The sequence below is a fragment of the Chiloscyllium plagiosum genome, unplaced genomic scaffold (genome assembly GCF_037043375.1).
Source record: "Chiloscyllium plagiosum isolate Xiang-an unplaced genomic scaffold, Cpla_swu_hap1 HiC_scaffold_16, whole genome shotgun sequence".
Lineage (NCBI taxonomy): Eukaryota > Metazoa > Chordata > Chondrichthyes > Orectolobiformes > Hemiscylliidae > Chiloscyllium > Chiloscyllium plagiosum.
Genome location: NW_028270154.1, coordinates 36,048,139 through 36,064,311, shown reverse-complemented (window position 1 = coordinate 36,064,311; position 16,173 = coordinate 36,048,139). Strand labels below are relative to the sequence as shown.

At 37.2% G+C, this 16,173-nt stretch overlaps 1 protein-coding gene across 3 annotated transcripts in view; it reads left to right on the top strand.

The window, feature by feature from the left end:
- The window catches only part of pitx1 (paired-like homeodomain 1), a 48,462-nt gene that overhangs the window by 30,549 nt on the left and 1,740 nt on the right, over positions 1-16,173 (top strand). For all 3 annotated transcript variants that reach the window (XM_087995288.1, XM_043703472.2, XM_043703473.2), the window contains 2 exons: positions 13,524-13,673; positions 14,441-14,646. In XM_087995288.1, coding sequence (XP_087851414.1) covers positions 13,524-13,673; positions 14,441-14,646 — 356 coding nt within the window. The remainder of the gene's footprint in view (positions 1-13,523; positions 13,674-14,440; positions 14,647-16,173) is intronic.

Genomic DNA, 16,173 nt, shown 5'->3' with positions numbered 1-16,173 from the left:
CCATATGATTCTCTGCCAATCTTCACACATTAACTGGATGTAGAGAGATTGGAAACCCTTCTGGAACAGAGCAGGATTGACATGCAGTGTCTTTAGAGTGATGTCCTCTCAAGCAATGCACCCTAAACCATGGAGACTCCTGCAATCCTTGTTATGTTATGTGTTTATACTGCTGGCTTTGCTCTGGCAAATGAGAACAGGATATCATTGGACATCAATGAGCAGAGCATGTCAGATGAAGGGCTTTTGCCTGAAACATCAATTCTCCTGCTCCTCAGATGCTGCCTGACCTGCTTTTCCAGCACCACTCTAATCTAGTCTCTGATTTCCAGCATCAGCAGTCCTCACTTTTGCCTAGTGATTTCCCTGATGCAAGAATGGATGTCATATTGCAAATGTCTTCCAATTTCAGCCTGAAAAGGGTCATAAGCATAAGATTTAGTCACCATAAATACCTAAATAGCCATTGGTAGTGCAATCCTTGCCCTGCTGCGTAGTTGCAGTTCTGGCTGCAGAATGTGCTAAATGTCAGTGAGGACCAATGTTTCCTGTAAGCTGCATGAATGCATGACCATGCAGCAACCCATAAATTATCATGTACATTGCCCATAGTTGTTCTGCTTATAATACCATGTGTAGTGCTGAAAAATTAAAGTGGAGAAAGTGAGGACTGCAGATGCTGGAGATCAGAGACCCGGGTTCAATTCCCACCTCAGGCGACTGACTGTGTGGAGTTTGCACATTCTCCCCGTGTCTGCGTGGGTTTCCTCCGGGTGCTCCGGTTTCCTCCCACAGTCCAAAGATGTGCAGGTTAGGTGAATTGGCCATGCTAAATTGCCCCTAGTGTTAGGTAAGGGGTAAATGTAGGGGTATGGGTGGGTTGCACTTCGGCGGGGCGGTGTGGACTTGTTGGGCCGAAGGGCCTGTTTCCACACTGTAAGTAATCTAATCTAATCAGAGCTGAAAATGTGTTGCTGGAAAAGCACAGCAGGTCAGGCAGCATCCAAGGAACAGGAGAATCGACGTTTCGGGCATGAGCCCTTCTTCAGGAAAACCTGGGCTTATGCCCGAAACGTCGATTCTCCTGTTCCTTGGATGCTGCCTGACCTGCTGCGCGTTTCCAGCAACACATTTTCAGCTCTGAAAAATTAAAGTCCCAGGCATTCAAATGAATAGACTGTGTGCAATGAAAAGAAATTAGAGAGGACATTTGTGAAGATCATTTCTCACTGAAGTTTGTGTCGGAGACGAACTCCCTGAACACAACAGTTTATTGCTGGCTCCTGATGGGAGACATTCTACTCCTCCCTCTTCCAGCAGCTTTTCCTGTTCTGTGTGACCTCTGTTCATCTCCAAATTGTGCTGTGCTGTAAAGAAAATGTCTACATTAATGGCACCTATGTCAACGAGTAGCTGGTTAATGCTAAAAACAAATTAGAGTCGGCAATATTTCCTTAAGTACCTGATATGCAATACCCTGTGGATTTACAAAAGAATGGAAAGCATCAATCAGATGGTATTAACCAGCAACTAGAAAATAAACTGCTGATGACCACTTGCTGTGGTGCTGGTTGTGGTCGGATCCAGCAATGGTGGGATTTGGAGAACTTTCTGCCATTGAATAAGTGTTCTGTTGATTGAGATTCAGAGGGCATTAGCGTTACAGCACCAAGATTGAATCCTGAACATCAAAGCAGCATTACATATTATCTTCTTGCTCTATATACAGTACTTCTGACCACCACTTACATTGCACTTGAGGTTGTCCTCACTGATAAAGCATCCAGTGTAAATGCCCTAAAGGTGTGCACACATTCTGTAGATGCCATGTTGGTCCCCAGACAGCACCCAAACAGTTCCCCATGTTCAAACTTTGCAACATTAGTCTTCTCAAATATTATCAGTACAGTTCCCAAGCTGGGCACCCAAGCAAAGCAGACCACATACATGTCAACTTCTGAAAACAACTTTTGTGCAATAGCCTTCCCATCTATAAAATAAAAACACTCAGGACTAGTCATTTATCTAAGTACGTGACTTATGAGTTGACACCAAAAGTCGAATGCAAACTACTGTTTAAGAAATTCTCACATTTCTTCTGAAGTTGTCAAAATTAGAGGCACTGTTCCGACAGCTAATTCATCAGTGTATGTGGGACTGATCGGTGGGATCTCAGATCACTGCTGGAGAAGAGAAGGATTAATAGTTACCGTGAGCAGTTTGGGGGCTGACCTGCTCCCATCCTTCTCTCTCAAATTCAGATTGAAAGGATTGTAAATTCATGCGTGCGCATTGGTGATCTAAATTTCAATAGAAACCAAATCATTAATAATTCTGGACAGACAGCGTTGGCATTGCCGTTAACCAATGGCAGGAAAGCATTACTGCAAATTGAACTGTATTAGAGACATAGAGTTTTACTCGAGAAAGAGGCCCTTCGGCCCATCTTGTCCATGTCATCAAACATCAAACAATTCAAATGCCATTGTCCAGCACTAGCCTCCTAGCCTTGTATACTATAGCTTTTCAAGTGTTCATCTAAATGGTTCTGAAATGTCTTGAGAGTTCTCACTTCTGCTATCCAGAGTTCCAGATCTGAGTTCCAGATGACCAAAACTCTCTGGGTGACTTTTTTTTTTAACTCAAATCCCCTTTCAGTTTCCTGCCACTTTCCTTAAAACTGTGTCCCTTGGCTGTTGACGCCTCTTGTAAAGAGTGTCTATTTATCCTGTCCATGCCCCTCAGAACTCTGTACTCCTCAGTCCGATTCCCCCACTCAGCCTTTTCTGTCTTCTTCTTTTGAAGAAAAGAATATGCTGAGAAGGATTGTTTAAAATTGACCCCAGGCCTGGAGCGGGAAACTGTTTAAGTCATTTTTCAGGGGGTAAAAATGGACTTCCTTGTAAACTGGATATTTCTTACTCTAATTAAAAATCCAGAGAAGAATGCAAGGTGCATTTTTAAAAAGTCAACTTCTAAGATCTTTTAATGGTGTACAGCAGATTATAAGAAGACCGAGCATAACTTCTCCCACACATCTCCGTATAAAACTCCAGAAAAGCGAAACTCAAACGTTTAATATTATATACAAACTATTCCGTGGAGACTTGTCTATATTTGATCGCAGAAAAACGAGAGAACTCATGGGATGATAGTAGCACAATTTTTATCTATTGGGCGTGTTCTAGTTTAAAAAGAACTTAACACAATTAAGTCGTACAGTTATAAGAAGCTTGACCGATTGAACATGAGCTTGAATGTGACAGCCAGAAACCGTGCATAAAAATGCCAAGATCGTTAAGCGACATCCGTTTTGCGAAAGATTCTTTTTCTTGCAACGATTGTGGCATGATATTGTAAAAATGCATCCAGCACGGAAACTTATACTGACTACACTTCTGCTCAAATGCTTCCCACTTTGAATCTTAGCTATTAATTTGAAAGCTTAGGGTCCACGAATGTTGTTTTAAAAATCCATGACATTTTTGTCAAAATTAATCACCAAAGCCCATTTGCTTACCTTTTGTTGCTGTTAGAAAAACAAGTACGATGTTAATATTTCACTAAGCCTTTAGATAAGCCCGACATCGCTTTTCCCTAGAAAACAAAAGTTAAAATTTATTTCTAACGACAAGGATTAATCTGAAATTGGGACATTTTATTTAAAAAAGCAGAACAGAATTTCACAAACAAGAAATGTTTCGAATTGCAGCCATTTCATCAATTCTGGAGCTTTATTGTTTAGATTCCCTACAGTGTGGAAACAGGCCCTTCGGCCCAACCAGTCCACGCCGACCCTCCGAAGAGCAACCCACCCAGACCCTCTGACTAATGCACCTAATACTATGGACAATTTAACATGGCCAATTCACCTGCCCTGTACATCTTTGGATTTGCTCCTGTAAGGCAGAGATTGACCCCATAAACTGGAAACTACTCGTTCACCCAAGGAAGCTGAAAGATTTCAAATTATTTTAATACAATAACAGACGAAATATATGAATTTTGTGATGGCTGTTCAGTAAAATCGTGTCTTGGATTTTTTTCCATTTCCTCTCCATTAAATGCCAAAATACCTCTTCAAGGTCATTTCTGCGCTTCCCATAAAGGACAAATCAAGTGGCCCTAGACTGTGAGGAGATGATGAACTATATATCTGCATCTCCATCTCCTCTCCCAAAAACCAGAAATTTGCTCCCGTTTGACAAACCTGAGTCCGAGAAAACAGACCGGTATCCACTGGTGTAAGATGGCCGAGTTGAAAAGGAAAGCTTATCTGTAACTCATTGTGTAATTTAAGCACTAAAATTAAATCCATACTACACAACAACTTGCATTTATGCAGCGCCCTTAACATGCAAACGCCCCAAACAACATTTGACACCATGTCACATTATATTTGATCGATATTACATACAGCAATATGAGAGCATATGGTCAAAAGCTTGGCCGAGGAGTTAGGATTTAAGGGAGGCATTACACGAACAGAGTGACGACAGAGAGAGACACACAAAGCCAGACAGAAGCGTTCAGGGGGATGAGATCTCTTCAAGTGAAAGCAGAAGGTCTCAAAGGTGTTATTTCCAAAGAAAAACGCAATTTCCATGTTAAACGCACAAAGCAATTTTTTTTGTATTAATCAGCGATCTCATTAATTTTGTTGGAAGTGAAATTTCTCGTTGAAATCTGGCTTCCAACTGGATGCCAGTTTATTAATCTTCATCTAATTGAATTATTCCATTTGTGCAATTAATATGTCGAACGAACAGTCTCAGTGCATTAATGTTAATATTTTATATAGTCCCTACTACTTTGGAACTGGGGTCAATTGATTGATGGAACGCCCTCAAAATATTTTGTTGTATTTCCAATATTTGCTATGCTGCTTATGATAACCGTTATTATTGCCGAAAATGCCTCGACAATATTATTAGTTGAACGATGCACAGAAACTAATGAAATACTTAAATCATAAGGTTTACATGTCCGCCCAACTCGGGCATATGCTGGGGGCGGGGGGGGGGGGGGGGGGGAGGCTTCTCGTTGATGTCTTGATTTGATTTTTTAATTTCTTAAAAGGTCGCAGCATACAGATGAAAACATCTGCTTCTTCACCACCCACCTTTTCAACACAAAGTTTAAACCAAAATCAGAATTTTGTTGAAGAAATTCAGTTCTGCTCATCTTATATCGCATTACTGTATTATCCTGTTTCCTCTCTGGTGCCCGAGTGCCAATGCCTCGCTGCCTGAATCCCTTCAGGGTCAACTAATGACATGCTTTGTAATTGAGAGCTGCGAGAACATTTTCCTATTTATCTGGAAAGAAATAAGCAGCAAAACAATCTATCCACGGACCTAACAAGAATATTACTGCATCATTTACCCATTTATTTTTTTTCGCCGTTTGAACTCTCATTTAAGGATTTAGACTAATTTGACTCCCTGCTTTTCTAGGCCGAAGGGTCAAATATCGTCGTAAACTACAGGATTGCAGTCCTTGTTGCTATTGGCAAGGTGCAGAACACATGATCACTGGGATATTTGTTTTAGGAAGGGGAGTGGGAAAGGGAATATGGCCTTTAGTGCACATAAGCTTCCCAAATCAGTCCTTTTTGTCCGCTGGTCTTTCCTCAATTGTCTGTGAAGTCTGGACTCTTCTCCCCTACCCGTCCCCACAAAGGCACCCTCGAACTGTCCATTTCTTTTATAAATGCATAGATGCTCGCTTGTTTGGAAGCTGAAGTCTCGCTTTATAAATTTTCAAATACATTATTTAATGAAAATATGTAAAAGGTTTCAGTAGCCAGTTTAAAGGCTTATTGAAAATTCAATTGGTAAATCTTTTATAACAACTCGGAAGGAAGGAAGTGTAAGGGGCGGCAAAGGGAAAAAGAAATGAAAAGATGTTCAGGGTAGTAGCAGGGAGTGAGATTTCCCGAATATAGTTCATCAGATATCCCATATCATTAAATATGGAATCTCCTATCAGATGTAGTGTAATGAATTCCCAGTCATGGAAGGTTTCAATCCTGCTCCTTTTAAACTAGGCAATATTTTGGTTACATTCTTTAACATGCATTAGTATGGTAAGCAACGCGTTGCTGATGTAAATAGAGACTGACTGATGGTACGAATGTACCTTTAGTTAAGACTATCCAATCTAAAATGAGTGGTGAATTAAACTGCTTCTGATCTGAAGATATTTCTAGCTCCAGTCTAGAGCAGTGTTGATCCCAGCACACTTCTGATTCATGCAGAATCAACTTTTGAGCTAAGTAATTGGAGGCATTCTGAAGTATAACACAATGTAGGTACTGTAAATCTCGTAATTCCTTTGCATGAAAACAATGTCTGATTCGTTGTAGTTTACTGCTAGACTTCGCACAAAAATCTGACACACCAATATACAATTTCTTTAAGACAGTGCATCCCTTGGACATCAATGAATGTTAGACAATCGGATAGTAACCACTGCAAGGCTTTCCAAATGTTTTATTGCCTAAAACTATCGCCTGAATATTGTTCTTTGTATTTCTAGATGCAATTATTTCTCATCTTTAAGAACTCTCTCTCAATTAACTAAGGAAAGCATGTCCCATAACTCTGCAATAACTTTTACGATTTAGTTTGCAAACGCAGTATGCAACTGCCTTTCAAAGTTACAACCCAGCTATTTTCAATAATGCAGTTATCAAACGTTGATTTGCACCGTTTTTTTTAACGAGCTTGATTTTTTTTTGATTAAATTACTGCTGTTTCCTTGAAGCATTGTGAGGTTTTAAGAAGAGTCACGGGGCCAAAGGCATGCACCTGGGATAAACAGCTACAGATGAAAACCCATCTGGGTCTGAAACTGTTTTATGGGAAGTACCAAAATATATCTAAAAGTAAGAACTACGAACGAAATTAACCTTTGCAATCTCGCCCTTAAACTGCTTATGTTACAGTTCGTCTTTCATGTGCACTAACTATGCTTCAGAATTTTTATTTAATTTAGTTTGTGCAAGCTCTTAAGCATTGGAATTTTACTGTGTAAAACTGCATCAATGTTTTATATTCAGGGGACAAAATCATTGAAATCCAATTTATTAACAGTCAATGCATGGAACCAGAAATCTGATGGTTCAGGCAGTAAATGTACTATTTGATATGGGACTGAGCCAAGAACATCAAGAAAGTCCCAAGACCAGCTCCTGGTCTGCTCAAAACCAATTGATATCAGCTGGAATGAGGAGGGATATTGACCACACTTTGCTAGTATGAAGAAGGTGAAGATCTGATCAGTATACTAGATCCTGATTGAGGTTTTTCTTTTTAAAAAAAGTCATGGTTTTGTTAGCAAGAATAAAAATGATTAGCTTCTGATTTAGGAGTCAGTAGTAATTACAATCTATATTGTTTTCACTGATTTGTCCTGGGCTGCAATTTGCAGTAACACTGGCAAAAATACATCTATTACTCATATGTAACAGCTTGGGAAGATAATGGTGGACCTTATTTCATTAGATAGCTCATTCCTTTGCCATCAATGCATATTCTATATCAGATAATAACTAACATAGGTCTTGGAATGTTTATTGTCTAAAATACTTCCTTGATGTTGTTTTTTTATTTCAAAATGTGTATTATTTAAGAACTCCTTAATTAACTAGGGAATGCATTTCTGTAATTCTGCAATATCTTTTTATGTTTTTGTGTACATACCATATGTATGCAACTGCCTTTAAACGTTACAACCCACAATTTTCAATAATGCAACTATCAAATGTCAATTTGCATGCTTTCTTTTACCAAGAGTGAACAAGCATGTTAAGATACATGGCTTTGTACAGAGGATACTTAAAATGTGGAATGCTTTGTCATAGGAATGGCTGAGGCAGAGACTGTTGCATTTTTTGGGGGAAAATTAGATCTATGTTTGAAGCAGGGGAGGATACAGAATTGAGAGGATAATGTATTGCAGTGGCAGTTGTTTGTAGTGAACAACCTAAATAGACTAACAGCCTTCTCTGTTCATTGAAGATTGATTGTGTTTTACTGATGCCTGACTGGAAATATACATGCAATAAGACATTCGTGTTTCATACTGTTAATTAAAACATACATCTCTGCCTCAGCATGTATAAAGGATAGTCACTTTGTTAGGATCCTGGAGCAGTACTGTTCTCCTTGAAACTATGCTGTAGTATATGCTTTCAATGTCATGATAAAAGATAGAATTTTTGAGGGGAAATATTAAACCTACTTTTTATGGATTTTCATTCTCTCTATGATTTAAGGTGCACCACTTGGAGAGACAGTATGCATACCTTATACATTCTACTTCCTGAAAAATTACATTGAGCACAATCACTTACAGAAACATGACTATAGCTGTTGTGTTATCAAAATTAATTGTTCTAAAATACTTTGATTTTCAATTCTTTCTCCTTTATAGCTTTAATTAATTACATTTTTGAGGGGCAAAGGGACAGAAGTGTCATGTAAAATTATCAGATTCGACTCCATTGGGAATGTGACCATTATTTTTTATTAACCTGAAACCTGAGTTTCAGCCAATACTCAATTATGATACAATCTCTTTCTTATTCATCTATACATGCATTCACGCATTTATTATTTCTTCCTTAAAATATCTAAAATTAGAAAAATCTAATAAGGAACATGTCAATCCAACTCCACATAATGATGGCCCATGCTATCTATAATTTGACAATAATTCGACAACCTCTCAGGAAATGTATAGTGTAAATAATTCTAGAAAAATAAAAATATATTGATTTTGAATTGGGTGGGGAAAATGCTGCAAATATTCAAAGGATAATATACACTTTTTTCAAATTGCTTATTGGCAATACTACACAACTTAACACAACATTTCTTAGTAGTCTTCCCACAGTCACAAGGATCAAAGTTAGGAATCACTTGTCCTTAATAACAGTTGTATCTTAATGTAATTTTTTATATAAGGTCTATTTTTTAAAATATGGGTGGCGAATGAGTTATCGATTTGAAAAAGGCTATAGACACTACTATTTATTATTTCCTTAAACCTTGATGAATAAAGGATAAAACCCTCATTTTAAAACAAAATTTTAAAATCTGCTAGTGATTATTTTTATTACTGTATATACTCTTAGTATATATTGCTATACTCTTGCTGTTGAGAACTAAATTTTATTCTTCATTTCTATAGTAATATTTCCATGGAATCTGGACAGTGTAAAAATAATACATTTTCCTGATATTATCTGTTTGTTTACCTTCTATTCAGTCCTTTATAGATTTTAGGGATCATGTTCTGAAGTAATGTTCTCATGAAAAATGACATTTTATTATTGGTATTTGATCATCATAGAGTTTTTATTTATTAATTTTTTGCTTTTTGTGAGATAAATGGAATCACAATTACCTTAACATCTCTTTTTTAAAATGGCTGCATTAATAAATAAGTAGAAAGGAATAAATTACTAATTGTAATATTTGGAAGGTGTGCAAGTGATGTCATGACATTCTTCAGTGTTTTACAAATATTATTCTATCACAAGATTGTTTAATCTATTTTATGGCATGTACTAGTCAATGTATAGTCAATTATACATTTTTAAGGACGTTTCATTTTTGGTATGATTTATAAAATCCATTTGGATCATGAAATATAGCAGTTGCAAAATAAATGATTTTATACTTTCCACATATTTGATGCTTACAAGAGATGAAAACATTAGTTTACATTTGTGAGAATATATGTCCAGTATAATTTATTTGAGATATTACAATGAATCCAATGCAAAACTATCTGAATTTCTCATTGCTATAATGTAAATTCATTACATTTTACATTATGAATCTTACCGAGATTAGTCATAATAATGAAATAATGGCTGATCTGTTTTATTAATCCTGGTGATCATTTGTCATATGTGCACAATAATTTATTTTGTACTATGTGTGACATTAATGAATATTGATATCATGTGTAGATACAACACAGTGATTCAAATAAAAAGTAGATATCTACATGCAGCAATTAAACATTCATACAATAAATGATATTACAGTGATTACAACTTGTGCAAGATTACACAATCAGCATTTTAGGCAACACTGCAATCAAATTATAATTATTCATTTATTTTGAAAAAGTTTATTTATTCTGAAATCATTTGCCATTTTGATTTCTGTTCCTGATTCTACCTTCACAGTATATCAATTACTTTCTTTCTGTGCAGTGACACATGAAATTTCATGTTTTTTTTTCTATTTAGTTTCATTCCCTGGTTTTTGCTTTCATCAGATTGTTAGTCCACTTTAGCTTACTCTGCTATAACTATTCTTTGCAAGCCATACTACATCTCCAATGCTTCCTTGGACAATTAGATTATAATTGATGATTATATATGGAATGTTTCATTTGTAGATCAGAAGAAGATAGCTAATTCAACTGCATTTTTGTTTGCTAAACATATTTCCTGTTGGTTTTGAGTCTGTTGCCTTATATACCTTTCCATTTGACTTTGATTTAGCTAAAAATAAAACCTTGTATAGTGAAAACATCTCTGAACTCAAATATCATCCGCTCACAAACTTCAATCTCTCCCTCCCCCCAAATTGCATTAGAACATATAGCAATCAGATAATAAAGAACAATGGGGTTATGTTTATATGGCACCTGTCAAAATCTCTTGCTACTTCATTGTTTCACAGCTGACAAAATCGCTGTAATACTGTATGACTATACGGCAGCTCATTTACTTATTTTTTTAAAAGCTCCACAAACAGCAGTATGTTAAGTTCCAGTTTAACATTTTTAATGATATTCAAAAGATATCATCGAAAATCACTAATTTCTTCAAATTGGAACTTAGATTTTTAAATCCACCTGAGAAGGTATACCAAGTTAGCATCCTGTGTAAAAGGTGGCATCTCCAAAATCCCACAATGTTTCACTGGAGTGTCAGCTGGATTACTTTCTCAAATCCTGGAGTGTAGTTTGAATTGACAACATCCAACCAGCAGGGAAACGCGCTATCATTGAGACAAGGCGTCATGCTAATACCTAAATTAATTTCCAAATTTGATATTTTCTCTCATCTTAATTTTGTAGCCAGTATTAAAGCATTTTAACATTGATACTGAATCATTTCGAAAGATCTGAAAATTGCATTTTATTTGGACAGCAGTGTTTCTAATTATAGAATCTGAGTATTTTAGGGTTTACTCATATAATCAATTGTAGGTACTCACCATTTTAATGAAAACGTGCATTTGACTTTTTTTATTTGTGGAAAACCAACAAAATTACAGAAAATGTGTGAAACACATAAAAATCACTCATCTCTGACGTCACCTTGAATAAATTAAACACTTGTTAGCCAATTGCAACAGAGTCAACAGATATTTCTGATGAAGAGAGACTTTAGTTTTAGTTTCATGTTGCGAAGTGATTTCTCACAAATGGGACTTCACATTTAAGTAACGTGCCAGAACTACACTGTCATCCCATGTAGATGATTTTAAGAGTTAATGTTATGGAATTTGATCACCAAGTTTTGTGTAATGAAAATAGAATTTGAAATAATTGCATTTAGTAATATTTAAAGTCAAAATTAAACATTGTTTCAATAATGTGATTAGTAACACTAGAATTAATGCCCGTGGTCATGGTTATAATACTGCTCAATTTTATAGCTTTTCTTAAAAGATATAATATGGAGCCAAGGAAAAACACAGAGCATCCAAACCAGGTTTTTAAATATCTAATGCTATGTCAAGTCCTCCTCAGTTTTTTCTCAATTCCGTACTGAGTAATGGTCGAAATAATGGCGGCAATACTGAGCATGTCCAATGCAACTTGTAACCATTCCCAACTTTGCAAATCCGTATCATTTCAAAACAAAAGTACAAAGGTATTGACTGCAATGCCATGCTAGGTTTAAGAACAACTTCACAATCCACTATCAAGTTGTCAGCTCGTTGTTTAAGATGCCAAATAAACCCTTTGTAAAATATGTCCCACATATCCTTCCTTCATTCTATGATTCTCTTCAATTGATCATACCGCCTTTACATATTTCCTCCTTTCTTCTGTTCCGTATAATCGTATAAACAATTATAAATTTAAAAGACACAGTAGACCAATAAAATGCGTGGCTGCGCAGGATAAATGTAATGCATTTAAAGCTTTGATAAACTACTCCCTCCTCATTGAAAGATTTTTAGCAAATGTCAGTATTTGCTTTAATTACAGCTACCTACGCCAATTACACAGATCTGTGCACACAACGTGGCTGCTCCATTTCGTCATTAGGGAAGTATTCGACCACTTCAGATTATATAAAATGTATATAGGCAACATTTTGAATATGTTCTTTAATCTGCCTTTTAAACGGACTAGTTTCTTTGTATACCAATATCACACATGTGGCTCCAAACTGTGAGAATATAAATTATATTTTTATACGTGTGAATGTTATGAGTATATCTAGCTTCACAACGAGAGCTACTTTCCGTCTAATTCCTCTGTCCCTCCGGAAAACTAGAACAGGATCCAAGCCCGAACGATACCACTACAAAATTCTGTTTCAGTGTAGGACTGCCCTTGTAGGGGAAGCCAAGCAAATTTTCTTATTGGAAAAGTAACTTTTGTGTCCGCCTTTTGTATAACTTTTTTTAAAAATTGAGCCGCAATTCATGTCATCCAAACAAATTGAATTATGGAGAATGTAACTCATTTTTGAAGAGAAGCGACCCCATAATGTAATGGTGATTGATGGAATGTATTCAACGCTAACGTTAATCCTCAGTTAATCCAAAATTGTTTTTGTTTTCATTTTCTTTTACTGCGGAATTACTTTACAGTCAGAATAAGGAATGGTTGGCTGTCAGAATAATGGTATTATTTTATTTTCAGGAATATTTGTATTTCGATATCTTATTTATAATGCACTGACTGTGTGCATGTTATGACTGAAGAAATAAAATGTTTTGTGAATTATGAAATATTTTGGGGCTATGTTTACAGCATAGTCTCTGAGGTCGAGTTGTCATGATTGCTTCATTGAATTTAGAAATAAATCTCTGTCACGTTATCATGGGACTTGTTTAACGGGCACCGTTCAGGTGAAGTTGGGAATTTGGCCAACTCTGGGAGCTTTCCACAGATTAGCTAGCTCAGTCGATTCTGATGTTTTGTGGGTGGTGACTGAGCAGCGAAAACTAGGAGGAATCTGCTGGCTGGGGGGAGGAGTTCTATATCAGCTCCACCACCTTATCCAGGCGGCTCATTCCTGCCCTCGGCACTGTGCATAAATCCAACTCCTGCCTCCTGAAGGCAAGCTACACAACCTTCATATGTTCGGCTGAAGCACATAGTCTGCCTTTTTTTAAAAAAAAGGCATCATGTTTCACTGATCGAGACATATACATATGTATTTGACCTGAACATTCGGCTGTTATCGTATGGATTTCAATAAAAAAAGATCAATGAAATAGTAAAAGAACGGTGAACTGTTTTTAAAGGTGCCATGAATGTGGAGCGACTAGCTGAAAGCGGAAGACCCCAAGTTCCTTGCGACATGGCTGCTTCGAGTTTCCCGTTGCTGAGGTCGGCTGAGAGCAGGGAGCGGTTAGAAAAGACGGCGAGCGACTCCTCAGAGACGGAAGCAGCAGGTAATGGGTGAACCGAGTTCCTGAGGTTTGGTACAGTGCTCCGAGAGAGAAAGTGAACTTGTGACCCTCTCTGATACCAAGTCTCTGGAATAAAGCCAGCCACTGAGATTTATTCCAGTTTAGTCCTTATGTCGAAGTGAAAGGAGTAATAACTAGCAAACTTAAGCCTGTAAGTGAAAGCTAGTCTTCCGTGAAGCTATTTTACCGAGCCTCGTTCTGCTTATTGCGAGATAAGGTCAAAATGAAGAGCTGTCATCGTGGAAACGGATTGGATTCTGTTAAATATTAGACGTTGATGTTCAGCACGGCTTATTGACAGGAGTGACAGAATGAAATAGGTTTCCGTGTTGCCCTGTTGGTTTGTCAGAGACGGTTGAATCCTGAAGGGAAAGGGAGCCGCGTTTTCTGCCCTGAACTGTCGGGGGGGGGACAAATTAACGTCAACCGTTTGTAAACAAGCGCCAACCGGGCAGCCTTAACCGAGTATTTTCTTCCTGGAAGCAATCCGCGTGTAATGAAACAATTCCAAATGAAATAGTGACCGCTAAGCAGTCCCATCTTGATAATAACACGGCGTTTCCATTTATTTGCAAAGAATGAACTTTTACTGATGATGTCTGGTTGCTTGTATTTTGATCCCATTCGCTCACTCTCTCCCCGTCACATTACTTTAACAAGTTCTGTCACCTTTTAAACAAATTGTATTCAGGTTTTGATCGAGCCGTGGCCTTGTACATATGTTGCATATCTGTGTTTGTGTTTTGTAGACAGAGAAAAATCGATGCAGAGCAAATCAGAAGATTGCAGTGCGGATGATCCGTCCAAAAAGAAAAGGCAAAGGCGGCAGAGGACTCATTTCACCAGCCAGCAACTTCAGGAGCTGGAAGCGACCTTCCAGAGGAACCGATACCCAGACATGTCAATGAGAGAAGAGATCGCAGTTTGGACGAACCTTACAGAGGCTAGGGTTAGAGTGAGTATCCTTAATCTCTTCTTCGCTCTCCTTTATTTGGAGAAAACACTGACAGAACGCTTTGATATTATAATAAAAATGCACATCAAAAGAATTAAACTTCACCCTAACCATGCCAAATATTCACTCGTTGTCCAGGCTGTATTTAAAATGTTGTGAAGTGATTGATATACGGTTTGATATGTTGACCAAATATCACAGTATCTCTTGAGAATGGCCCATTATAACATTCAGTGAAATCCCGCTAATAAGATTACAAGTGCTCGGCCGGTAGCTATTTTAGTAGCGCGAGGAATTCACCTTGCTATGGACCCAGATAAAATAAAAGAGAAATCTGCGCAATTTGCTTCATGTATAATGAAGAAAGGATTTAAAGGGTTTCCTCTCTAAGGACCTGGATTCAAATTCCAGTAAGGTCCCGAGGATTGATGAAGAATACTTAATCAGAGTAAGCTCTCTGAGATCTCAAAGCGCGTGTTTTTGAAAACTCGGGCGGTGAGTTCAAGTGGCGCTGGTACTTCATTAGAAACCGCATGAAATGATTACATCATGGATTCTGTCTTTAAATAAACTAGCATGTTTGCCCCTGAGAACACTGTTGACTGGTAACCAGACCAAGTTTTAATATATTCCAAACATTTGCAGTGTCAGCTCTATAGATAGAAGAAAGAAAGTACTGCTTGAGATACATATTTGTATTCCTATAAACCAAACAGGCTGAGCTCACGGCAGGTTCAATCATAACCACAGAAACAAACTGTTTGTGTTAGTAAGCAGATAATGAGTACCTATATATTTCTCAGTGTGTTTTCCCGCGAAATACTGACAATAATTATATTGTCTAGTCTTTTCCAAGCAGTAAAGTTAGACACTTTTTTTCTAATTCGACTGCTATTATGAAATCTTACAGCTTGCCTTAAATTACTAATTATCCCGTTAAGTAGAATGTTACTTTTTCGTAATAATAGCAGAACACCACAGGAGATTAAAAGAGTTCTGTAACAATTCATGTAGTTTCGACATTAACACAGTTTATAAGGACATACATGGAGAACGCTATCGTTCAATGGTTCAAGAGTGTGTTGGTCGTGTAGTTTTGGTCTTATCTCATTTAGATAACGAAATGTGATTGTAACTGAAGTAAATAGACTGTTACGCCATTTGGGGCTCTTTTTGTCCCATCAGGCGACCATCAATTAAAAAAAAACATTGTAATTTTCTTTTGCGGATAATTAAATTTGTTCACGAAGCAAACGCAACTTACTCGGTGGTGCAACCATTTTGGAAGCAGTAACCGATGAAAAAATAATATCCATGAATCTACAGTGCCCTCCTTTCAGAGGAATAAAATAAAAACCAATCGACCAGCGGAAGATTTCAGATCAGTTCATGGACGTTTTTTTCAGTATGTCAGGAAATCAGTTTTAGTGAAATCCAGAACCATTTTGTTGCTTATCCCAATGAATTCGATCTATAAACAAATCAGGACACATGCTACAATATATATGCCTTTCTAAAGAAATGAAA